The 24,400-nt window shown below is 58.4% G+C and overlaps 2 protein-coding genes across 2 annotated transcripts in view; one reads left to right on the forward strand and one right to left on the reverse strand.

Annotated features, from left to right (window-relative positions):
* BAZ1B (bromodomain adjacent to zinc finger domain 1B) overlaps positions 1-24,400 on the forward strand; it is a 192,446-nt gene that overhangs the window by 106,874 nt on the left and 61,172 nt on the right. The window lies entirely within an intron of this gene.
* MLXIPL (MLX interacting protein like) lies at positions 177-17,595 on the reverse strand. The gene is given in 20 exon segments (XM_050325983.1): positions 177-370; positions 761-890; positions 1,721-1,844; positions 2,156-2,283; positions 2,495-2,614; positions 2,770-2,882; positions 3,531-3,708; positions 4,090-4,163; positions 4,747-5,022; positions 5,025-5,048; positions 5,051-5,110; positions 5,113-5,338; positions 5,417-5,589; positions 9,355-9,432; positions 9,655-9,853; positions 10,144-10,188; positions 10,415-10,504; positions 10,657-10,739; positions 10,848-10,954; positions 16,953-17,595. Coding segments are annotated over 20 exon segments (2,646 nt in total). The 5' UTR covers positions 17,249-17,595; the 3' UTR covers positions 177-248.

The raw sequence follows: 24,400 nt of genomic DNA on the forward strand, positions 1-24,400 counted from the left end.
TGTCTCAGTAACCTCCCCAGCCCCGGTTCCTCTCATCTCTCCCCAGCCCCTGTCTCCCCTCCCAGCCTAGTCCGACTCTCCCCATTCTGGTTTCACCCCCTCCATCCCCAGTTCCCCCCCGCCCCTCCCGGCCGTGCCCCAGAGCAGCCCCAGGGTGAAGAACCAGGCGGGGCCCGTGGCACAGCGAGTCCTTTATCGGGGGGGAAGATGGGGGCAGCCGGAGCCCCCGGGCTGCCCCCCCGGGGCAGTCAGGAGGAGAAGTTGCCGCGTCCCAGCGCCGCCACCGCCCGCGCCGCCTGCTCGGGGACACGGGCAGGGTCGCTGAGGATGGAGGTGGAGACGCTCAGCTGCCGCAGGGAGCTCAGGACGGCTGTGGGGACAAGGGGGACAGGTCACTGCCCGACGCCCCTCGGGGGCTGCGAGGGGTGACCCACCCTGCGGGAGATGGCGCTGCCCACCCCTGCTCCAGCTGCCGGAACAGTGGGACAGGTCCCTGCCCCAACCCCCAGCAGACGGGGCGAAGGGAAACCCACCCTGTGGGGCTTTGGGGAGGGCTGAGCCTGCCCTGCCAGGACACCGGGTTAGGGCGCAGAAAGCTCATCTGGGAGGTGGGGATGACAGGAGCAGGGCAAAGCACTGAGCACAAGCCCTGGGACATCCCACGGATCAGCCTCTCCCTCCTTCCCTCAGGACACTGCTGTCTTTTTCCCCTCAGCCTTTCCCTTAGTCCGTGCCCACCCCGCTCACTCGGGACACCTACTCGGCCGAAGCGCTGGGAGGGAGCAGTGCTGGTCCAGCCAGGCCAGGGATGTCTGGGTGAGGCTCTCCATGCTGGCCGTGGACACCATCCCATTGAAGGACTCGAAGAGGGGCCGCATGATGATACTGAACTGGTGGGAGCAGAGGAGTTAAGGACCAGCCTTGCCACAGCCATGGGCTCCCACCTGCCAGGCGTGGGCATCACCCCCCCTCGGCAGCAGGACAGATCTCCTTGCCCAGCTGTGGAACAGAACTGCTGGACCAGCAGTAATCCACACAGATAGCTCCAGTGTCCTGGAGCCCATGCTGGCTTTAGGATACTCAGTGTCCTGAGGAAGGAGCTCCCCAACTCTGTGTCAGGAGCCACCTCTGCCTCACCCAGATGTCCCACACTGGGTGAGACTGTGGGCAGCAGTGCCTGCCCACCCTTCTGCCACTTGGGAGGCCTCGCAGTCTCTGCAAGATTAATGGTCCCAGTGTGTCTAATCCCTGCTCATGGAGGAGCAGATCCAGCCCTTGGCCCACAGGTTTCCTTGCCCTTGGTCCTCTCCCTCCCTGGATTTCCAAGGTGTGCCATGCAGCCACCAAGACCAAGCCATCATGTCCCCAGCTTTGTGTCTGGACCTCTCCTAATCCCTGGCTGATGGCTGTTGCCTCTAAGAGCCAGCTCCCATCTCACCAGGAACAATTCCCTTCATGAGCTCAGCTCCACTTTCCATTTCCCTGAAGACTAACCATTTCTTCCTACTATTTTTGCTCCCTTGTAACAGAAGACTCCTCCTAGCCACAGCATCTCAGCATGTTCCCACCATGTGCCCTTGGCTGGGGAACATCTCCCTGGGTCTCCAGGGCCTGTAGAGCCGGAGGGACCCCAGAGACCTGGCAGCAGCGGGTGAACCAGAGCACCTGGTGTCTGGTGGAGGGGTCAGAGGGAGCAGCAGGCACTGGCCCCAAAGGATACGATCCAGAACTTCCAGTTGTGCAGCGTGGAGGAGCGGACGTACTCGTCGAACATGCCGCGCATGTGGTCGAAGCGCTGGCGCGTGATGGGCACCCCCGTGGCCGGCAGCTGCTCCTGGCACAGGCTGTGGGGCACAAGCAGGGCCATGGGGCCGTGTTTGGGAGGCACAAGTGCTGCCCATGGGGCCCTACAGGACCTCAGAGGCTCCCTCAGGACCTCAGCTCTCAGCAGGGGGTGGGCAGGCAGTGTCCCTCTCCCACGCTGGTCCCAAGCAGTAACTGCCTCTTGAGCATCAGCCCTCTCCCAGCCAGGGTTTTAGGAGGTTCAGGTGCTCCAGGGAGACCTACCATGTCTTACTGCCACCCCAGCACTGCCACTTGCCCTGCCTGGACACCCCAAAGCAGGCAGTGCCCCCCCAGCCATGTCCCCCCTTACTTGATGGAGCTGTTGAGCTCCTCGATCTGCTCCCGCAGCCGCTGTGCCTCATCCTGCAGAGCCGCCCGCTCCTGCTGCAGCTTGCAGATGTACTCGGCTGTCTTCTGCAGGGTGGTGGCCTTGCTGACCTGGGGGACCACAGGGTGAGAGGGGAAAGGGGACCAGATCACCCTGGCACAGTCTCCAGAGCCCAGAGCGCCCTGGCACGGCCGCACGGTGCAGGTCTCCACGTGCCTACAGGGGCAGGAGCTCTGTGCTCTGGGGCAGAGCGGGGATGCAGCATCCCCAGGTGTGACACACCGCGTCCCTGCGTGCCCAGAGCTGGGCCTGGGTGCTCACCTTGATGCTGGGCTGGGTGCTCAGCGTGCTCACCAGGCTGTGCAGCGTGGTGAAGCCCAGCTTGATGTTGAAGCGCCTCTTCTGCTCGGCGGAGATGTGCGTGATGCGGCGGCTCTCCAGCTGCGGGGCAGCGCTGTCAGGCACCTCCCAGCAGCGGGGATGGCCACGGGCCACCAGCCCCAGCAGGGACAGGCTGGCCCAAAGCTTGCAGTGAGGGTGGATGGAGTTTTGGGGGGCAGGAGGAAAGGGGGGTGCATATGGAACTCCTGCCATACCTTGTTGGACTCAGGCCTGCCCCGACGGGACACGGTGTGGTGCATGGAGATGCCAGTGCCCAACCCTGCAGTGGGTCCTGGAGAAGCCTGGCTGGGCTTGCGCCAGTTGCTGCCTGGAAAATGGAAAATGCTGCTTTGGGGAGAGGGCAGCAGCAGCCCCTTGTGACAGTGTGACACCTGTCACACACTGGGACAAGGAGCACCCACAGTGCTGCCCCTGCCCTGGGGCACTCACCCCTCTAACTGGGATGCTCTGCTCCAGCCTCTTAACCACACATTACCCCAAATCCTACTCATTTACAACTGTTCAGAAATGAGAACATCTGGGATGGGACATTTTAAATTCCCAGTGTTTCTTGGGGTAGAAATATCCAGCAAGAGTCCCGAGGGCAGCGAGGTTGTGGTGTGCAGCACCAGACTGAACTGGGAACGGCACCAGAGCCTGGTTTCCAGCGGCCGCGCTGGTTTCCGCGGGTGAAAGCAGGCGCTTCCTGCTCCAAAACCAAGCTCTGGGGTTTCAAAACCACAGTCAGACATTTTGCTCTGTTTTTGTCTTTTCCTATTTCTGCTTTTTGCCCCTGTAGAAGGAGCCAGGTGAATGGGCTGTGCCTTCCCTGCGGGGAGGAACCTTCTGTGCTCGGTTGGGTGAAGGGAAATAGCTGGGATTGAAGCCGAAATGAAACATTCCCACAATGTTTGGTCCAAGCTCTCTGCAGGAATAGTGGTGCCCTGTGGAGCTCCTTGGGGTGCCCCTGACTTACCACAAGCTGAGGTGGGGGACAGCTGCTCTGCCTTGGGGGCTCTCAGGGAGCCCGGTTGCGTGCCCGCCAGCGGCACCGGCACCACTGGGGAAGGGCTGGAGCCAGGAGCCAGTCCTGGGCTCAGCTGGGCTGTTCTGGAGAGGAAGGTGGCAGGGACTTCGGGAACAGTGCTCTGCTGCTGCGAGAAGGCAGAGGGGAGGGGAGTTAGGGGATCAGCACCCCACATTTGGCACTGAAAGCCAAACCTCCACAAGGGAAAGGGAAGGGCAATCCCACTGAACCATCTGCAGGGGCAGCCTCAGCCCTGGAGCCCCAGGAAAGGTGTGTCTCCCACCTCTGCCCTGGTTCTTCTACAGAAGACACTCAGGTGACTCCTGCCACCTCCAGCCACATGTCCCCTCCTTTCCCCCATGCCTGTCCAGCCCACAGCAAAGTTTGACTCCCTTGGAGCCCATGTCCCCCCTGCCCCTTCTCCCCCCATGCCCCAGCAGCCAAGAGGGGGCAATTCCCAATGTGGGGAGGGGACAATTCCCAAGCTGGGAGGTAGGTGAATGCTTACCGGGGAGACAGGGGCTGTGGGCAGGAGTCCTGCATCCATCGAGCAAGGGGCATCCAGGGCTGGGTCCTGCTTGGCTGAGAGGGCAGGGAGCAGATGGGCTCTTCTGCGTGGGGCTGTCAGGGCTGGGGTGACCTTCCCTGCCCCCCACACCAGCACTGCTGCAGCCCCTTCCCTGCCAGACTGCTCTGAGAAGGGGGATGCACCCCCAGAGAGAGAGGTGCCAGTTCCCTCTTGGCAGAGGGGATGTCCTTGGGAGCCTCGTGCAGGCAGGGACACCCAGCTCCTCCCCAGCCAAGCACAGGGACAGGGACACAACAGTGTGAAGGCACCTGTCCCCTCGCACCCACAGGCAGCAAGTTGGGCAGGACACCTGTGATGTTGTGTCCATGGAGACCAGCCTGGGGACACAGGGACTTGCCAGCAGTGCCCATGGCCAAGCCATAGGGCCAACTGGGCCTCGGCTCCCTCTGGCTCCTGGAGCTGGGAGGATCTTCACCCCTGTGTTTGGCACTGCCCCCACGGGGACAGCCATGTGCCCTGCCCAGCATCCCCTGTGCCCCAACCCCAGGGAGAAAGCGGGGTCCCCCCTCTGATCCCTCCCACACCATCCCCCCCAGCTCACTCCTGTGCCGCCCCAGAGCCCCCCAGCCCCATTACCTGTGGTCAGCAGCTGGCTCAGGCAGGGGTTGGGCACAGGCAGGTGGGGCTCGGGGGGTCCTGGCAGCCTCCTGGCTTTGGTGCCACCGGGCTTGGCCTTGGGCCGGCCCCCCCCGCCCTGGGGCAGCCCCTTGTGGGGGGCAAACCTGGGGTCGCCCAGCAGGGCGGGGGGCAGGAGTGGGGGGGCAGCGGGGCCGGGGTACCCCGGGGGCACCATGGCTGTGGGGTAGCCCAGCCCCGGGGAGTGGGGGGCGAAGCAGGGGGCTGAGAGGGGGAGGAGGGGTGGGTGAGCAGAGAGGGGCCGGGGAGCTGGCGTAGGGGAACTTGGAGCGGGGGGCCGAGGCGGGGGAGAACGGGGGTCTGGGCTCGGTAGTGGCGCCCCAGGGGACAGGATGGGGGGGATGTAGTGGGGTCCTGGCGGCTCCAGGCTGAGGCACTTGGTGGGGAGGTCGTACTGCAGCGGGGGCTTGTGTCGGAGCTGGGGGCTGAGGCTGCTGGGCACTGCAGAGGAGGGCTCGGGGGGCAGGGGGGCTGGGGGCAGCTCGGGGCCCAGGAAGGCGCTGTGCAGGCTGAGCTGGGAGGCACTGCCAGGCTGTGGGAGACACCAGAGGGTCAGGAAGGGTGGCTGGGGCACCGACCGCCACCGGCTGTGGGCTGGGATTCTGCTCACCTGGAGGAGGGTGCCAGGGGAGAGAGGGGCCTCAGGGCTTGCAGGCAGCCCCCGAGCACTCATCAGGGACCCCCCGGTGTCAAACAGGGGCTCGGCCATGGGCAAGAAGCAGGACGGCTCCTGGTAGCCCAGTTGTGTCTGCAATGGGGGTGTTCTGTGGCTGAAGAAGAGATCTGCAGGGCCAAGTGGAGACATGGTGACTGGCATGAGGGGACCTGCCCAGAGTCGGGGGACAAGCACCGGGGCACGTAGGGTGGAGCCGTATCCTGTTACTGGCACTGCTGGGGACTTGCCAATCCTCCCTTCACCATGTGCAACTGGGGCAGCTCCAGCAGATTTGTCACCCAGGGCCAGCTTTGCCACATGCATGGGGACAGGAAAACCTACCCGGAATGCCACCTGAGGGTGGAGATCCCATCCCTGTACCCAGCTGGGCTCCATGTTCTCCAGCCCCCAGCTGCTCCCAGGGGTGTGTGGGGCTGTATCAGGGGCAGGGACAATGACACCCAGGCTGGGGGCACTGCAGGGGGTTCCAGATGAGCATTCCCAAGTGATAAGGGAATGTGGACAGTCCCCTGGAGCGGTGGTGAGTGCTGTCCTCCCCACCCCAGTGCTCTGTGCGTGCAGCCTGTGGGTAACCACATCCCATGGCCTTCCCGAAGCCGAGCCGCGTGACCCTGCCGCGACTCCCGCTCCCTTCCTGTCTCCTTCCCACAGCCCTGCTCCTTCCGCAGGCCCAGACGCCGTGGCACGGAGGGCTGGCCCGACACTTTGGGCAGCCACCACCTCCCTGGGCACATCAGCCCCATGCCCACCTCGGCTCAGCTCTCAATGCCAGCGCTCGCTCTGGCACTGCCACCGGGAGAGGGGGCAGAGGATGACTCTGGGACTGGGATGGGGCTGCTGGATGCTTCCCTGTAGGACGGAGCAGGAGGGCTCGTCGGGTTTGCTGCCTGCCAGCCCCTGGCACTGGCTCTGTGCCTGAGCAGCCACCCTGGGACAGGCACAAGCATCTCCTCTGGGGAGCACCCGGCCATGCTCTCCAGCCCTCGTCTGGCACTGGTGGTGCCGCCTCCAGGCCCTGCTGCCAGCTCTGCCTGCCCGGTGGGTGCAGCCATGGCCAGGGCACCGGCCATGGTCCAGGCTCCAGCACCCAGGATGCCCTGACTGGGACCCACAAAGGCCTGAAACCCCGTTGAATCTACACCAGAGGAGCAAACATGCCAGCGCCGTGGGATGCCACAGGACTGGGCATGGTGATGATTCCAGCATGCCATGTGCTGCCATCTGAGGGAAACAGCAGTGTAAGATGGGGCAGAGCTGCTGCTGAGCTGCCCCAGCCAGCCCTTAGACTGCCCCTTCCCTCTGCCAAGGCTGTGGTGAGTCCCTGGGAGCACGGCAGGGCCACTCCTGCCCCTCCATGGGCTGGCACTCAGTGAGTGCCATGATGCTGCCAGGCAGGGTCTCACCCTTCCTGGGATGCAGCCCAGCCTCACTCTGCCCCCACCTCCACTGTGCCCACACTGGGCTGCCACTGGTACCAAAGCTCTGTGGGTATTTATAGGCATTTCTAGTGTCCAGCTTGTCAGGTTTGTGTCTCTTGTGCTTCTTGCTGTGCTACAGGGATAGCAGCCCCTGGGAGTTCTATCCTCCCTTTCTTCTGCCCCTTCCCCATCCCACAGCTCCTGCCCATGCTCCTCCTCACTGTCACATCACCCTGCCCTTCTCCAGGTAGTGCAGCAGGGCCAGGGCACAGTGCTGCTCGAGGGAGAAGAGCCCACGTGGTCAGCGCACCACACCTTTGGCACCCTGCTCAAAGCTGGGGCTGCTCTCTGCTGGGATTGGGGCTGCAGAGCCCCTTCCCAACCTAAGGACCCTCCAGCACCGACCCCGGGCTCTGGGAGAGCCCTGCAGAGCAGCAGGGCAGTGCCACCCCGTGGGACGGCCAGCCCAGCCCCCAGAGCCCCCGTGCCCAGCGCGGGTCCTACCTGGAGCGCGGTGCCCGCGGGGCGCGGGGCCGGGCTGCTCCCTCGCCTCTGCCATCGGGACTTCTCCATCCGCCCCGCACCGCGCTCCGGACCCGCCGTGGACACAGATGCTTCCTCATTTGGGGATTGGCTCGCAGGCACTGACTGGCAGGCGCTGAGCTCTGCCAGGGACACCCGGCACGGTGACAGCCCTGTGACCCCGCGGTGCCCACCCCGCACAGCTCTGCGTGAGGGATCCACGGAAAACCATGGCCTGCCCCGCCGGAAAAGTGGCCTCTGGGACATAATGGGGTTGGTGGCAGCCAGCACCCACCGTTCATCCCCATCTCCTCTCCCTGCTTCCCCATGGGGAACATGGCAAACACACAGCCCTCGGCTGTAACCCCTCATCATCCAGGGAGCTGCCCCACAAGGTGTCCCAGGAAATGTTCCATGTCTAGGACAAAACTCCCACCCATGAGTCTCCAAGCACCCCATGGAATGCTGTCCCCCAGCAGTCCAGGAGCCACAGCTGGGCCCCTGTCCCTGATCCCAGCAGGACTTGTGACCCTCCCCAGCCGCAGCAGTGTCCCCGTTCTGAGACGCTGGGCACAGGTAGAGCAGGAAAGAACACTTCCCTGTGATTGAGGGGCCTGCAAGTAAGACCCATCCTATTCCCAGACAGCACCCTGGAGCAAAATGCAGGCCTTTTCCCAGGAAAAAAGCCAACCTGACTGATACATTGGTTCAGCTGAGCACTGCTGTGCTCCTGCCATCTGCTTGAGCATGAGGCCATGCTGGGCCCTCAGAGCGGTGCTGGGGCTGCTGCTGTGACACCGTGCAGGACCTCTTGTGGGGGAGGAACACTTCTCAAGGGTCAATTTGACCCCCTTGGAGCCATCCACTGACTGATGTCCACGTGGGGCACTAGGGGACAGGGGACAAAGGGTCAGCCATGGGGACAGATCCTCTTCCCAGTGTGGTTCACCCTGATGGGACCTCTGGAGAGAATGAGCTGAGGAGGTGCTGGCAGGAGTCTTCCCACCTCATCCATCCCCAGGGCATCCCACTGCCTGCCCTGGCACACAGAGTGCCCATCCTGCTCCCTTCCAGCATCTGGTCTTGCATCACCCCTCAGCTGTATGGCGCAAGGGCCCTTGTTTCCTCCTGCTGAAGGAAGTGAAGACGGGCCCTGGAGCTCCAGGCTCACATGGGAGCCCAAGGCCATCAGCTACCTGGGAGGGCTTGCAGCCACCAACCCCCACAGTGTGCCCAGCTCTGGCACATTCGAGGGCAAAGCTGGTCCCCAGGGGTGCTGGGGTGCTGTCCTCACATGCCCTGGCATGTGAGGACACTGCTGAGTCCAGGACATGTCCCAGCTGATCCCATGGCACACAGGGACACTCACGGCCCAGAGCCTGCATGGCAGTGTGGGGGAGGCTGCTACTGCCCCCTTCCTGGTGTTCCCCCCCACAGCCCCCTGCCCCAACTGGACACCAGTGCCAGGTTTGTCTCTGGGTAGCCTGGCAGGGACAGTGGCTTGTCCCCAGGGGATGTAGCATAGCCCAGTGCAGGGTCCCTGCCCCCTGGGCTGCTCAGCCTGGGGCTGGCTGGGCACTGAGGTGAGGAGGAGACGCAGAACTCAATTGTCCTTCCTCTGTCTGCAGCCAAAACGAGGGGCTTTGGCACTCCTGGAAAGATCCTCTGCTTGTAGAAATCCCCTCCCACAGCTCCTGGCCTGAACTTTCCCAGCTCTCTGTGGCTCTGTCCAGGTGCAGGCAAGCACACCAATCCCCTCTCCATGGCCCCTGCCCATCCATGCTGCTTTTCCCATGGCACTGGGTGTCTGGTGCTTCTGCCTGCCCCAGCACCTCCCTCTGTAGCCTGGCCAACCCTCTGACTCCCCATTTTGTGCTGCCACAGGGGGCAGGGCTGTGTGGGATGTGGTACCACGTCCAGGCTGGCTCTTACCTGAGATGTCCATGTCATCCAGGCTGGGCTGCAGGGGTGCCAAATCCGGCTGTATCATGTCAGCATTCCCAACATACACTGGAAGAGGACAGAGCTGGAACATCAGAGCCTGGCCACTGCACCCCTAAGACCCCCCTTCAGGGCTGCTCCCACCACTACCTGCCACCTCTCTGTGTCACCCCAGTCACCCTGTGTCACTGGACCCTTCCCTGGGCAGGGAGGTGGGTGTGGAGAGACAGGGCTATCCCACCACCCTGCTCCTCCTTCACATCCTGCTGGAGCACAGTCTGGGGCACCTACCGTCCTCAGGGAGTGCCTGGTGGGCGCTGGGCATCTGTGTCATGGTGAAGAGGGTGTCAGATATGTCTGAGAGGAAGGTGTCCAAGTCAAAGTGCTGCCTGCTCCCAGGCTCCTCTTCCTCATCCCCGAGCAGCATTGGCACCACGTTGCAGAAGAGCTGGTTGCACCATTTCTCTGTTGGCCTCCAGACATCCTCATCCTGCGTGAGATGGAGCAGAGGAGCCAGCTGGGCACCTCTCGTGGGGAGGGTCCATGCCTGGCTCCGTGGCTGCTCTCCCTGGCATCCCCCATGCTTCCCACAGTGTTATCACTCCTTTTATTGGCACTTTACATTGGCACTCTGCTGCTTCCAGAAAGGTGAATCCAGCATCTCAAGTGGTTGGCATGCCATCCCATGGGACTTGCCTCTGCCCTTCTCCCAAGCTACCCAGTGAGGGGTCTGCACTGTGCCCCCTTTTCCCCCTCCCCACCCTTTCCCAGCAGACTCACCTGCTTTGGACTGGAGATCTCGCCCTCCCGCGTGGACTTTCGGAGCTGAAGGAGAAGACAGTTTGTGTCACCCCCCAGGCAGGGTGGGTATGGTGTGGGGGTAGGGTGAGGGTGGCAGCTCAAGAGGGGCAGCCAGCAGCTCCCTCCCGTGCTGGCAAGAGCCTGTTACACCCCTCCCTGCCAGCCACAGCTGCAGAGTGGGCACACTGGTGTTCCACCCCACTGCTGGCACTGCCTCAGGATGGGGAGCAGCACGGGCAGAGCCACTCACCCTCTTCTTGTAGTAGATCCTCCACTTGTGGTACTCCCTCATCACCACCTCGATGCGGCGTTTCCAGTACTTGCCCTCCAGCACAACAGCCTGGGGGGGCAGGGTAGGGGGTTGTGGCTGAGTCCCCCGGCTCCAACATCCCACAGGCAGGGGCCATGTGCCATGTCAGAAACACCTTTCCCAGCAGATGGGTCTCCAGCTCCCTGCTGTGCCACCCAGACCTGCGAGGGACCTTGCCCTACCTCTGGCTTTCGGTGCTCATCAGCCTCCAACCCCTCCAGAGGGGTGATGAAGCCACACACAGGGTTCTTCCTCCGCTCCACATCTGCACAGGGGAGAGCACAGCTGGCTTTATCCATGCACCTCTGCATGGCCAGCTCCATCCCCCCTGGGCACAGCCTGGCAGAGGGAGCAGGGTCTGGCCCATACTCACACTGGATGTACCACGCTCTCCAGATCGCGTTGTTGAGACGGATTTTATCCCGGCAAAGCAGCCTCAGCCCCTTGAAATTCTTCCACTTGGGTGACACCAGCTTCCCACTGAAACACCAAGCAAAGGGGAGGCTGAGGGGCACCATCCCACAGTCCTTTCTGTTCGGGGTCTCCCCGGGGGGCTGTGCCTCCAGACATGCCTGGGGGAACATGCTTAGGGGCCACCAGCCTGGTGTCAGGTCAGGAGCAGGCACAGCAGCGTGGCTCTGCTACAGGAGGCTTGTCAGGCACCTCTGGGAGCACCCACAGGGGCATTCCCAACTCCTGAGCACCCAGAGACCAGCACAGGCCCAATCCCTGAGCTTCACAGACCCACGGGAGGCTTCTCAAACCCCCAGGATTAAAGCACAGCACACAGAGGAACTGACTCCTCGAGGTTGGAACCCCAGCTCTGAGGAGGGATCCCACTGTCCCTGACCAGGCCAGCTGTGTCCCAGCCCTAGGGGACAGGAAGGGAAGTCTCCTGCCCAGGCGAGACGCCCAGGAACATGTGCTGTGGTGGCTCTTGCCTCATCATAGCGTTTGGGCAGCTATTTCTGACCCTCCTTTTCATGCCAGGAAAGACTTGGAAATGCTGCTCTCAGCTGGGGCAGGCAGGGGCAGCCATCCTGGGGGATCTGGGAAGGCAGGACAGCACTGGAGGATGTCCTGGACGTTAAGGGACACTTGCCTGAGCCCCAAGACACACAGAGAGCAAGACCAGCCCAGCCTTCAGCCAGAGCTGCCCTGAGCTCTTCTACATATCCATCCCTGCAAACTTGTGCCCCCCAGCCCGAACTGGGCTCCCTGCTTCCCATTTCCATGTTCCCAGAGGCAGCTGTGTTTGTTCTACAGCTCTTTGTGTGGTGGGGATGTCTCTGATGGGACCTGCATTGGGGGAAGCCTCATTTCACTCACTGTCTTGTTTCCATCCAGCCAAGGGACACAACCCCTCATGTGTCCCCACTGGGGAGGTCCTGGGGGTCCTGCTGCCCCAGGGGTCCCTCTGCCTCACTTTGGGGTCACCTCTCCCAGCTCTCCCACTCCTCAGGGCATGGCCCTGGTGCAATTCCAGCTGCTCCAGGGGTCCCTCTGAGAAGTGGCTGCAGCCTGCATGGCATCCGTCCCCAACCAAGAGTCTGTCCCCTAAAGATCTCAGTGCTGCTCTGAGTCCCACTTTTCCTTGGCTCATGCAGGGAGCAGGAAAGGTGGAGGCTGGGGTGCTGTATCCCCTGTTCCCAGCCTCTCCTTGGGTGCATCCAGGTGCCTCCGGGCTGTGTCCCCAGGGAGGTGTTGGGGATGAGAATGGTGTAAGAAGCCTCTGTGCTTGTTCATTTGAGCTTGTGAAACCTCCAGGAATTCTCTAAATATGATTTTGGTGGGTTCTGCTTTGACTTGTCTTGAAATCTGCCTCCTGCAGAGCAGGAGGACCAGGGACCCTCCACCTCCAGAGCCTGATGCAGGGATGTGTCTGGGAGTGGGTGCTCCCACCCACTGAGGGGGATGGGGAGAGTTTCCCAAGGGAGATACAGCCCAACCCACAGCCCCAGGGGCTGGCTCCAGCCTGCAGAGAGTTAAGGACTTGGCTACACGCTGGCCACTCCACTATCACCAGGATTTTGAACTTTCCCCAGCGGCACCAAAGCAAACAGCTCGGTGCTGCCAAGCGGAGGAGCCAATGGAAAGGACGGGTTTCCAGGGCACGTGGCCAAATCCTGCTGGTCAAGGCCAGGCTTCTCACTCACAGACAGTTGAAAGGAGCAGCCCAAGGCCTTGGGGTGCAATCAGACACCTTGGTCACGCGTAGGGCCTGTGGGGCCGCGGCCACAGAGCTGCCATGGGGTCTGGAGGCAGAGGCGTGATGCCTTTGGGCTTTGCTGCCTTTTTTCCCCCCTTAATGATCCCTTCATTTTTGGGGCTTATCAGGCTGACCTTTGCTCCCTGCTTTGCCTTGTATAGGGCCCTACCCTTTCCTGAAATTATCTCCCCAGGGAGATGGATGCAAACCCCACATCGAACCGTGGGAAGGATTTACAGTGCCCTAAACAGGTTGAGGGCTTGCTGCCCCACACTGTCAGAGGGACTGGGAAACAGATCCCACCCTGGGCTACAGGGTATTTGTGGGATGGGGTGATGTGAGAGCAGAGCTCAGCCTGGGTCCAACCCCAGTGTGGGTCCACAGCACCTTGTTTGCTCCGTGGCTTATTTACCCACTTCCAGATGTTGGAGTCTCTGATTCTGTGGCAAAATTGGTTCTTTTCCCCCCATCAGCAGCAAAAGAAGCAGGAAAGAGTGATCTGGAGAGATGCAGGGGCTGCACGAAGATAAATGAGTGGCAGCAGGAGGGGAACAGCTGAGCTGAGGGTCCCTGGCAGGAACAAACCTGCTCATCCCTTCCAAGGAGCAGGATCCCTGTGGGTCTATCAGAGCCCCCCTCGCTCCCTGGACTGTAGGACACTGCTGTTCCTGGGGCTGGCAGGAAGGAGGACGGTGTTCCCTGCAGGTCCTGAACACTCATCTTCCATTTCTCACAAATTTTACTACCATGGTCATGCATTTTCTTGAATTTCGATGTTTTAAAATCCAGAGTCTGGCAAAGAAAGTTAAAAATCTGACCACGGTTTCCCTGGGAAGTTCACCCTAAGGGAAAAATGGCTGTGTTCAAATTCACCTTCCACTACCTAAACAAGCTGTTTCCTTTGCTGTGGATGAAGCAGCTGCTGTGCCAGCTGTGGTGGGACTGAGCTCAGCCCAGGGGGGATCCAGGGATGGTGCTGAACAAAGGTGTTGGTAGAATGTGCTGGGATGATGCCAGGACCTGCTCTGTGCATGCTCCAAGCAGAGATGGAACAGACATTTTCCTGTCCCAGATGAGAAGGGAAGGCATTGAAAAACTCGTGCAAAAAGTCACCTGAGAGCTGGAGAGTTACAAGACAAGCTACACCTCCACAGCCAGTTATCTTGGTGGTCTCTGGAGGTATGATCCCCCCAGTGCATCAGTGTGGGAACTGCAGCACACCAGCCCAGCCCCTCCACACGATCCTTGGACAGGATCAGCCCCCAAACCCTGGGGAATGATAGAGAAAAGGCTCACAGCTCCCTGACACTAATGACAGCACAAGCACAGGGCAGTGTGGGTGGGTTTAGCCTGAGTAGGAGAGACTTTCCCCCTCGTCAGACCCCCTGGAATTGGGGGGGGACTTCTGCCAGAAGGAAATGGAGAGAGGGAAGCTCAGCTTGTGCATCCCTGGGGTCTCTGTCTGATGCTCACTGCCCCTGTGGGAGTGTTTAAGGCACTGTGAACTAGAAAATCAATCAGAGAGTGTGTTGAAGCCATAGCAGCAATTCCCCCTCTGCCAGGGGAGACACAGAGCCTGCCAGGAGGATGAATTAGCAGGGAACTGGCACACAAGCTGCCTTGTTTTGAATCTCAAGAGGGGCAGGGTGGATACTCCAGGTCAGTTCCCAGCCTAACGTCCCTACCTGCTGAATCTCTCCCTTGTTACCTGCAGGGAGAAGAGGAGGTTCATCCACACCACACTCTGGGGAGCTGAGGCAGATGTGTGCCAGGTAAGACCACGAGAGGCTGCAGTTTGCAGCTCCCAGCCCGCCCCCCAGTTTTTCTCCCTTCAGGAGGATGTTCCCCAGGTCAGTGATTCCTGGGAATGTGTCATGGGAAGGGTTGTGAGCCCAGACAGTTCAGCTCCACACTCATCCTTTTGGGGAAGGAGGGGCAGCCAGGTGAGCTGCAGGGAGAAACATCACCCACGGGAGAAAAAACTATCCAAGGAAGGGATTCCAGAAATGAAGGCTGTTGCAGGAGAAGGAGTGGGAGAGAATCATTAAGCCTTTCCCAGGAGAGCTGCTATAAGTGTCCTGGAATATGGGTAAAAAGGAACTGTTTCATCCCAGCCTCCAGCACCACGAGGAAGACTCTGGAGCAGGGATTGCCTCTCTTTGAGGGATCTGAGGGAACAAGTTACTGCTGGAAGCAAACCTTGATGGGGAGAGAGCGTTCCTTTCCCAGCAAGGGGGAGATGCACCGTCCTGCCCAGGAGGAGAAAATAAGTCAGATCCCTGGGGTGATTGCTTGGGCTGAGACAAGACTGCCATAATGTCTGTGAAATGCCCAGGAGGAATGCTGGAGAGGGGAGGAATTCCAGCTATAGCCATTGAAAAATGTTCAGGGGAAGTTTAGTGAGTGGCCCTTGAAAGGGCTGCAGACAGCAAGGGATGTGAGGCTGCAGCAGTCACAGCTCACCAGGAGGTGGGACAGTTCCCCTCTGCTCCACACTGTGACGGCCAAGGCTGGATACTGTGCCCAGACTGGTCTCCTGGTCCAAGATGGAGGTTCACAAACTGGAGCAATCCCGGAGGAGGGTGTTCAGATGGTTGGGGATTAAGGCACATGGCAGAAGAGGAGGGAGAGGGATGGGTTTGTTCATCCTGAAGAAGGTGATGAGAGAATCTACTTACTGCCACCAGCTACACTAGTTGGAACAGGGAAACTCCAGCTAAAGCCATGGACAGCACTCCTCCCTGTGAGAGCAAGGCAGCCCTGGGGAGGCTGGAACAAGGTGGGCTCACGTCTGTCAGTAATGGCCCTGAACAACCTGACCTGGCTTTGGACCCAGCCCTGCCCTGCAAAGGAGTTGGATGATGAATTCCAAAAGGACCTCCCAGCTGACACCTTTCTGTGGTGGTTCCTCCTTGGTTAGGGAGTTAGTCTGCAATAAACTGTGGCTGCTGTCCTGAGGACTGGGGGACCTTGGGCTGGTGGCTCCAGCTGAGGTCATGATGAACCAACCCCCATCTGGGGAACCTGCCTGGGATGGGAGGTGTGAAACGGCAGGAGATGGCAGAGAAGTATCAAATCAGATGAGACCAAATGTAGAGGTGCACCAAGCACCTTTGAACTGCATTTTCCCACTCTGGTACCTTCCTCCAGCTGCTGCCTACAAGGGTGTCAAACTGTATTAGCAAGGGAAAGGCTGGGACAGCTGGGGGTGTCCACCCAGGAGATGAGAAGGCTCCAGGGAGGCCTCAGAGCCCCTTCCAGTGAATGAAGGGGTTCCAGTTGAGCTGGAGAGGGACTTTGGTAGTAACCACATATTCCATCACACGGAGCACTCAAGGACTTCAAGGCAAACCTGAGACCTCAGGCCCTGGATGAGACCCTGAATGAGGAGGAAGGCAATGGGCACCTCTTCAAGGCTGCATTGCTGAGCTTTTGCTTTCATGCAGCATTAGCAGCCCGTTGTTATTCCAGGTTTCCGCCTGGGATATTGTAATTCCAGGTTTCCTTCCCTTGGGAAGGCTATGCAGTTTTGTGCTGACTTGAGCAAGTCCCACTGATGCTCTCCTGTAGAGAAGTCACAGCCCAGGGGCTTGGCAAAGGAGGGATCTGCCTTCAAGAGTGTGGACCAGGGCACCAAGAGGCACGGTGCTGTCTGTCCTGTTGTCACTTAAGAGCTGTCAGCAGGGCTTGGGTGATTTGTGTGGCAGGGGGATGATGCAGTCACCCATCGAATTTAGCAGGAGAGAAAGAGAGAAGCTTTTGGGAGACCCTGGACAAAAGCCTGTGCAGCCATCCAGCCCTGGGTGCTGCTGCTGCTGCTTGTCATGGAATAATCTCAGGACATGTGGACAGAGTCAAGGACAGAAGGCAGGACTCCTGCTCTGGGCTGGATTGCTAAAGACTGAGTGCTGGCTGCCCACGGGGTCACTGCTGCTCTGTGGGGTGCAGGGAGTCTGGCCACGAGGGTGCCTCAGCTGAGCACAGCGACGCTGGATCTCATGGGAAAGTGGAGCAGAGCCAAGCTACACGTGAAGAGAGGAGGAACTTCTCACCTGGCTCCATGGCCAACAACCCAGCATCAGCTCTTTCTCCCCAGAACCTTCCAGGATGGTGTTTTCTGACCCTATGGCACTTACAGCCCATGGAGAAGAGGAGGACGATGCCAGCTGGCAACAAGGCCCTGGCTGGGCAGCAGGGCTCAGCCCCTCACGCCTTCAGAGAGCTGGGGGCCCATGAGACACCTGCCAGAGTGAGGGCTCTGGGACTCACCTGTACTCCAGGCTCATGCACTCGAAGAGCCGTGTGAGGGTCGGGTCGATGCTCCGGGGGTCGGTGTGCTCGGGCTCGGCGCGGTGGTGCCGCCGCCGGGGCAGCGCGTCGCTGTGCGGGGACGACACCATGAAGTGGCCGCTGTGGATGACCTGGGAGGGGTTCTGTGCCCCAGCACCGGGTCCTGTGCCGCCCACAGCCGCATCCTCGGAGTCGGAGTCGGAGTCAGAGACAGGGCAGGGCCCAACTGGGGCCTCCGGGAAGGCTCCCGGGAGCCCCACCTGAGCTCCTGCCATCGCCCGGGGCCCGCTGGAGAGCCCTCATGGGCCTGTCCCAGTGCTGTGATCCATGTCCTGGGCGTGCCAGAGCCTACGGGCACCGTGTTGGCATCGATCTGGTGCCGTTGGGCTCCCCCCAGCACAGGACACCTTCACCCCAGCTCCTCCTGGGCGCCTGCTCCGCGCGGCCCACGCTGCCCGCTCCACGCGCCGCGGTTCAGTGGTTGGTTTGGCCAGGCGGTTCAGTGACTGGTTTGCCAGGGTTCAGCGGGTGCTTTGCCGGGGTTCAGCGGTTGGTTTGCCAGGGTGGATCGTCACCAGCCCTACTTATAGCGCGGGTGGCTGATCCCGCCCATGGCACGCCGACAGCGGGCCGTGGCACTGTGCCACGGGCGCTTCAGCTCCACGCCACCCTCCTGCTCCGGCAGTGTCCCTGACGACCCCGGCTTTTCTGTCCCCCCTCCAAGGTGGGGAGGAGCAGCTGCGGGTCCCCTGTGCCCCGAGGGCTGGCTGGCAGGCGGCTCTGTTTACCCGGGGTTAATCGCTGATCCCGGGGGCCGGCGGGGAGGGGAGCGGGCGGTGTTTACCCAGCGCCTCTTCCCTAATGGATCTCCCTGCACTTCCAAGGGAACAAATACAGATTAAGGGACGCAAACAGGTAAAAATTACAGCAACGGGCACCCAGCTCAGCACAAAGCACGCCGAGGCACTGAGCCATGTGCTGAGCTGAGAAAAGAGCCCAGGGGAAACCTGCTCCGAGGGGGGACCCAGCAGGAGAGGGGATGCAAATGCCCGGTGCAAGAGAGGACAGCAATGATGAGCCCGGCAATGGCGGGATTTACACAGCTCGTGGTCACGCAGTCCTTAAAATCATAGAATCAACAAATCCTAGAATGGTTTTGGTGGGAAGGAACCTTAAAACTCAGCTCATTCCAATCCTCTTGCCATGGGCAGAGACACCTTCCACTGGACCGGGTTGCTCCAAGCCCCGTCCAACCTGGCCTTGGACACTTCCAGGGGTGGGGCAGTCACAGCTTCTCTGGGCAACAAGCATCTCCTCTCTGACCCGAGCCATAGAGGGACACAGTGGATATCATTTCCGTCTTAAATCCTTATTTTCTCTCTAGTTTCTGGCAACTTCTTCTTCAACCCCACAACCTGGCAGGAGCACACATGCCAGGGTAAAGAGGTGGGATAAAGCTGACACAGATGGCCACAGGCATCAGAACCTTAATCCAGCTTGCAGATGGATCTGAGCACCCTCTCTACCACCCAGGTGGGCCCTGCTGATGCTCCAGAGGGGCGAGCAGCCACCCAGAATATTTTCCAGAGCTGGAAGAAGAATATGCACAGAGTTGGTTTGGATAAATTCCACAATGATCAGTGCAAACCTCTCTTAGGAATCATTTCTGGATTTTCCAGGCAGATTTCCTTGGCTCCATGGCACTTTTCCTCCTCTGTGGTTCATTACAACCTCTTCAGCCTGTCCCAAGCTGCCTGTCAAGATGCTGGAGAGAGAAGTAATTTTAAAAGTACTGTCTGCAGACATTTTAAGGCAGTAATGGGCATGTGGGTGTCCTGGGAAACCAAGATTTAGGCAAGGCACAAGGAAACAAAGATGTCAGAGATACACAGGGTTTCTGGGCACATTCCTCTCGTGCTGTGCAAAAGGGACTTCTCAGGATTTTGACAAATACCATTTGCCATCTGTTCACTGGCCACAGGCAGACTTCAGTCCTCTGGAACAACATCTGTCTGAGGGAAACAGAGAAAGTCATCAGTGAGGCTTTTAGGGACATCACAACTCCCTCATCCCCAGTCCAGCAGCTCTTGTGCTACAGAGAGAGAAATCCCATGGGCAAAGGGCATCCAGACCAAGGAAGAGGGTGATGGGTCCTCAGCCCACCATGGACCATGGCAGGGGTCCTACACAGGAGCAGGCAGTGCTGAGGGATTTTGTAACAGGCTTTTTGGGTCCTAAAATGTGCGATGCCAAGTGCAACCTGGATCGACACAGCCTCGGAGAGAGTGGATGGTTGGGAGAGAGGGGTTGGAATTTTTAGTAGCTGAAGGAACTGGGAGGGGATGAGATGTGCACCAGTGTGGAGATCCAAACAGCACTGGGGCACTGGCACAGGCAGTCATAGCAGTGGTGGGCTGGGATGGCTGGACTCAAACCTGGGGGGTTCAACAGGTACAGAAGAGCACACAGCTCCCAGCCTGGTCCCCCAGGATGGGGATCCTGTGAAGTCCTGAAAATTAAAAATCCTAAAAAAAAAGGACTATAACTGGAACTAATAGCACTGCTACCAGGAGTAGGACAGAGAGGAAAAATATATTGTGAAAGCTTTATTAGCAACCAAGCAGCAAAGCTGGTGGCCTGAATATGTCATGTTCAGAGAGACCAGAGAGACTGTATGGGTAGAAACAGTGAGAGTTTGTTAAAAGGAGATTAAAAGGAGGAGGCAGCAGCAGCTCATCGAGTGCCACCCCTGCCACGGGCAGGGACACCTTCCACTAAACCAGGCTGCTTCAAACCCCATCAAACCTGGCCTTGGACACTTCCAGGGATCCAAGGGCAGCCACAGCCTCTCTTGGCAACCTTGGCCAGGGCCTCCCCACCCTCACAGGGAAGAATTCCATGCCAATATCCCATGTAAACCTGCCCTCTATCAGTGGGAGACCATTCCCTCTTGTCCTGTCCCTCCATCCCTTGTCCCAAGTCCCTCTCCAGCTCTCCTGGAGCCCCTTTAGGCCCTGCAAGGGGCTCTCAGGTCTCCCTGGAGCCTTCTCTTCTCCAGGTTAACCCCCCCCCAGCTCTCCCAGCCTGGCTTTAGAGCAGAGGGGCTCCAGCCCTTGGAGCATTTCTGTGGCCTCCTCTGGATCTGCTCCAGCAACTCCACACTCTTCCTGTGCTGAGAGATTCCAGAGCTGGATGCAGCACTCATCTAAAGATCTCCACAATTAGTGATCTCATTTGTGCATTTGGTGAAGAAATAGCAATAAACATGGGATTTCTGAGAACTCAGAGATAAAGGGAAGTGGGAAGGGAAGAGGTCACAGCCCCAAGGCTGCCAAAGCTCAGGGAGCGTTTGGACAACACTCTCAGGCACATGGTGGGATTTTGGGGCTGTCCTGTGCAGGGCCAGGAGCTGGACTTGATGATCCTTGTGGGTCCTTTCCAGTTGAGGGTATTCCATGATTCTATGATTCTTTAAATACAATAACCCGAGGAAGAGTCAATGTAGTTTTTAGAGGAATGTTGTGGCTCGGAAATCTGTTACAGCAGAGGTGGTGTGTGTGGACAACAGTGATCTGATCAGTGTAATGCCATCCAAAAAAGCTTTCCAGAAGATCTGTCACAGAGTTTTCAGGGGCACTGACCTGTAACAGCTCAACAACTTGCAAAACTGGGAAGCAAAGATAAGGCAAATTGGTGAAAATGCAGAGATTTCCTGGCGGATGCTCCGAGTATCTCTGCTGGGACTGGAATTTTCAGCGTCTTCATAAGTGATGGAGGAAAGGCCGTAAATAGCATGGTGGCAACGTTTCTGGTGGTGAAAATAGTTCAGAACTGTCATAGCTAAAGGTGACTGGGAGGATTTCAGGCTGCAGAGCGAGTGGGTGATAACGTGGAAAATGAGATTCAATGTTGATAAGGATGAAGTGAAGCACATCCCTCGCTGTTCATGGGGGAACTCTAAATTAGCTGATGCCAGTGAAGAGCTGAGGGTAACTGTAGGCAGTTCTCTGAAAACATCAGCTGAAGGTTCAGGAGTAATTAAAAATTTAAAAAGGCTCCAGAAATTGCAAGGAAAATGTCACTTGCCCCATATAAAGAAGGGGATGCTCATGGGAGTGTGTGGCTTCGGTGCCTGGCTCAGAAAAGATGGAGAAGAACTGGAAAAGGTCACAGAGATGGAGAAAATGTGTGATGAGAGGTGGAAATGACATCCCTGCAAGAAAAGGCTGAATAGATGAGGACTGTGTTAGAAAAGAGATAAATGATGTTCCAATCCCCTGCCACAGGTTGGGACACCTTGCACTATCCCAGGTTGCTCCAAGCCTTGTTCAACCTGGCCTGGAACACTTCCAGGGATGGGGCAACCACAGCTTCTCTGGGCAACCTGTGCCAGGGCCTCACCACCCTCACAGCCAGGAATTCCTTCCCAATATCCCATGTAAACCTGCCCTCTGGCAGTGTTAAGACATTCCCCCTTGTCCTGTCCCTCCAGACCTTTGTCCAAAGTCCCTCTCCAGCTCCCTTGGAGCCCCTTTAGGCACCAGAAGGGCACTGGGGATGCAGACATTAATGCAATAGGAACATGGAGTGGTTAAAGATGGTTATTGAGCATTTTCACAGCTGGTAGTCAGACCAGATGATCCCCAGAGGTCCCTTCCAACCTTCACTATTCTGTGATTCTGTGATCCTGGGGGCACCAGGCAAAGGAGTGGCAAGTTCACCTCAGGATGTTGTGAAACCAGAAGTCTGAATGGACTCAGTAAGGAATAGGACAAACTGATGGAGGACTGGAGCTGTTAAAATTCCCTGTGTGTCCAAAGGAAGGCTGACTGATGGGAACTCAGGACACAGGTACAAGTTCACCCTCAGCCATCCATTGCACAGGCCTTGGTGGGCACAGAGTGAAACCTTCCAAGCCCTCGGGGTGAGAGGCATCCCCAGCTTGTCAGAACCATCTGGATATCTGTTCCTCAGGCCTGTGCAAGAATTGGCAGAGAAAGTCTTTGTACTTTCCTTCTTTGGCTTCAGATGAGTAAAAGATCTGGGAAAAGAAGCAGATTATATCTTTCTCTCATTCCCTTTTTCCCTGTAGAAGATATGCAGCCATGCTGAGGAGAAGTGGATGCCTGGGACAAGCAGCTCAGCACTCTCCCACCTCTTTGACTGCTTTTTGCTGCCTCTCCCTGGCAGCATCCTGCTCTTCCCTCTCCCCTCCCAACAGAATCAGAATGGCCTGGAATTTGTGTTCCTGAACTCATCATTCCCTCCTGTGTAAGCTCACAACATTCCCTAGAGGATGATTCTGAGGCCCACACTAAATCCTTTGGGAAAGGTTAGGAAACCCTACTTCAGGGACACCTTTGTATTCTCTCTGCCTGTTTCTGCTGTGTATTTTCTGCTTGCCCATTGAAGCTGTGGCTGCCCCAGCCCTGGAAGTGTCCAAGGCCAGGTTGGACGGGGTTTGGAACAACCTGGGATAGTGGAAGGTGTTCCAGCCCATGGCAGGGGGTGGGACAAGTTGAGCTTTAAGGTCCCTTCCAACCTAATGTTTCTGATTCTTTATCCAGTGAGGTTCTTGGTTCTTTCTTCCCCAGGTGGCCCCACTCACATTCCTGTGTGAGCAGGCACTGCTGGTGGACTCTCAGCACTCCATGGAGCAGCTGAACAGAGCAACAAACGTGGAGGAAAAAGCTGCAGCCTGCAGCTGGACCCTTTATGGGAATACTTATGGACTCTCCCTGCCTGCCAGACTTCCTTCCCGCTGGAAGCTGCCTGGCAAACCCGGGGCGAGAGCACCCTCTGGGGACCGGCAGAAAAGCAACAGCCAGATTCCATTCCTCAAATCACTTCTTTTCACATGGACTTTGCACTTTAATAAGTGTTTCATGATGGTCGTGGGTGTCTGCTTGCTTGCCCAGAAAGAGGAGCCTGCTGGAGAGGGCTGGAAGCCACAGAATGGTTCTGTTACTACGGGATCAAGCTGAGCCTCCCTGGAGAGAGCAGGAGAGACCTGAGGACAGGCACGACCCTGGAGCTTGTAGGAAAAACAAGGTATCACTTCAGTGACTCACAGAATGGTTTGGGTTGGAAGGGACCTTAAACATCCTCTTGTTCCACCCCCTGCCACAGGCAGTGTCACCTCCCAAGTAGCTCCAAGGCCCATCCAACCTGGTCTGGGACACTTCCAGGGATGGGGCAGCCACAGCTTCTCTGTGCCAGGGACTCCCCATCCTCACAGGGGAGAATTTCTTGCCAATATCCCATCCAACCCTGCCCTCTATCAGTTTGAAGCCATTGCCCTTTGTCCTGTCCCTCCAGCCCTTGTTCCAAGTCTCTCTCCAACTCTGGATCCCTTTTAAGCCCTGGAAGCTCTCAGGTCTCCTTGGAGCCTTCTCTTCTCCAGGTGAACCCCCCCAGCTCTCCCAGCCTGGCTCCAGAGCAGAGGGGCTCCAGCCCTGGAGCATCTCCGTGGCCTCCTCTGGACTCGCTCCAGCAGCTCCACGTCCTTCTGAGACCCCCAGAGCTGGAGGCAGCTCTGCAGGGGGGGTCTCACAAGGGCAGAGTGTGACAGTCACCCCCACTTCACCAAAGTCACACTGGTTAAAGGTAACGAGGGGACATTTGTACAAAAGAGGTTTTTTTGCATCTCATGAAGGAGAGTTGCCACAAGGACGGAATATCCAGTGGAATCATCCTTCCTGCCATGGATGGGGAATGTGGTGCTGGGAGCTGCTGCCTGGGCTGCACGGTGGGTGCCCAACCACTGGTCCTGGCATGAGGGGGCATTAGCAGAGGGTCCCTTTAATCACACCTCTCCACATCTATCTCAAGGCAAGAGAGTTACCAAAAAAAAAAAAACCCACAACCCCCAAAAGATTCCTGAATGCAACAAGAAATTCCCAAGTTTGAGGGCTGAGGAACATTTTATTTCTGAGCTGGCAGCTGCCTACTCCTGCCTGTCACACACCTCCTGAGTCACTGCAGAGGGGCCTGGGCAGGAGGTGGTAGGAGGCAGGAAGAAATCCCACGCTGCGAGGCAGACATGCAGACCCAGTAAAACCATGGTGTGCAAAATCCCACACGAGCACGACAAGGCAAGAAAGGGTTTGTCTGCGCTGGTTTTTATTTGCTAGCTCATGTATTGATGTGGAGACAGCTCTCATCTCCCCGAGCCAAAGGCACTCCAGAACTCACGTGCCACTGCAGGCATTTTTAGCACATCGGTGCCACGGAGGATAGAAACTGGAATGGGTGGCATCTGCTGGAGGGTCCTGCCCTCAGAGATGAGAACATATCATAGAATCATTAGGGTTGGAAAAGCCCTCTAAGGTCATCAAGTCCAACCATTCCCATTACTGACCCATGTCCCCAAGTGCCACATCCACACATCTGTTAAATCCCTCCAGGGGTGGTGACTCCACCCCTGC

The sequence above is a fragment of the Myiozetetes cayanensis genome, unplaced genomic scaffold (assembly GCF_022539395.1).
Source record: "Myiozetetes cayanensis isolate MyiCay16 unplaced genomic scaffold, myiCay2020 scf30, whole genome shotgun sequence".
In the NCBI taxonomy this organism is placed as follows: domain Eukaryota; kingdom Metazoa; phylum Chordata; class Aves; order Passeriformes; family Tyrannidae; genus Myiozetetes; species Myiozetetes cayanensis.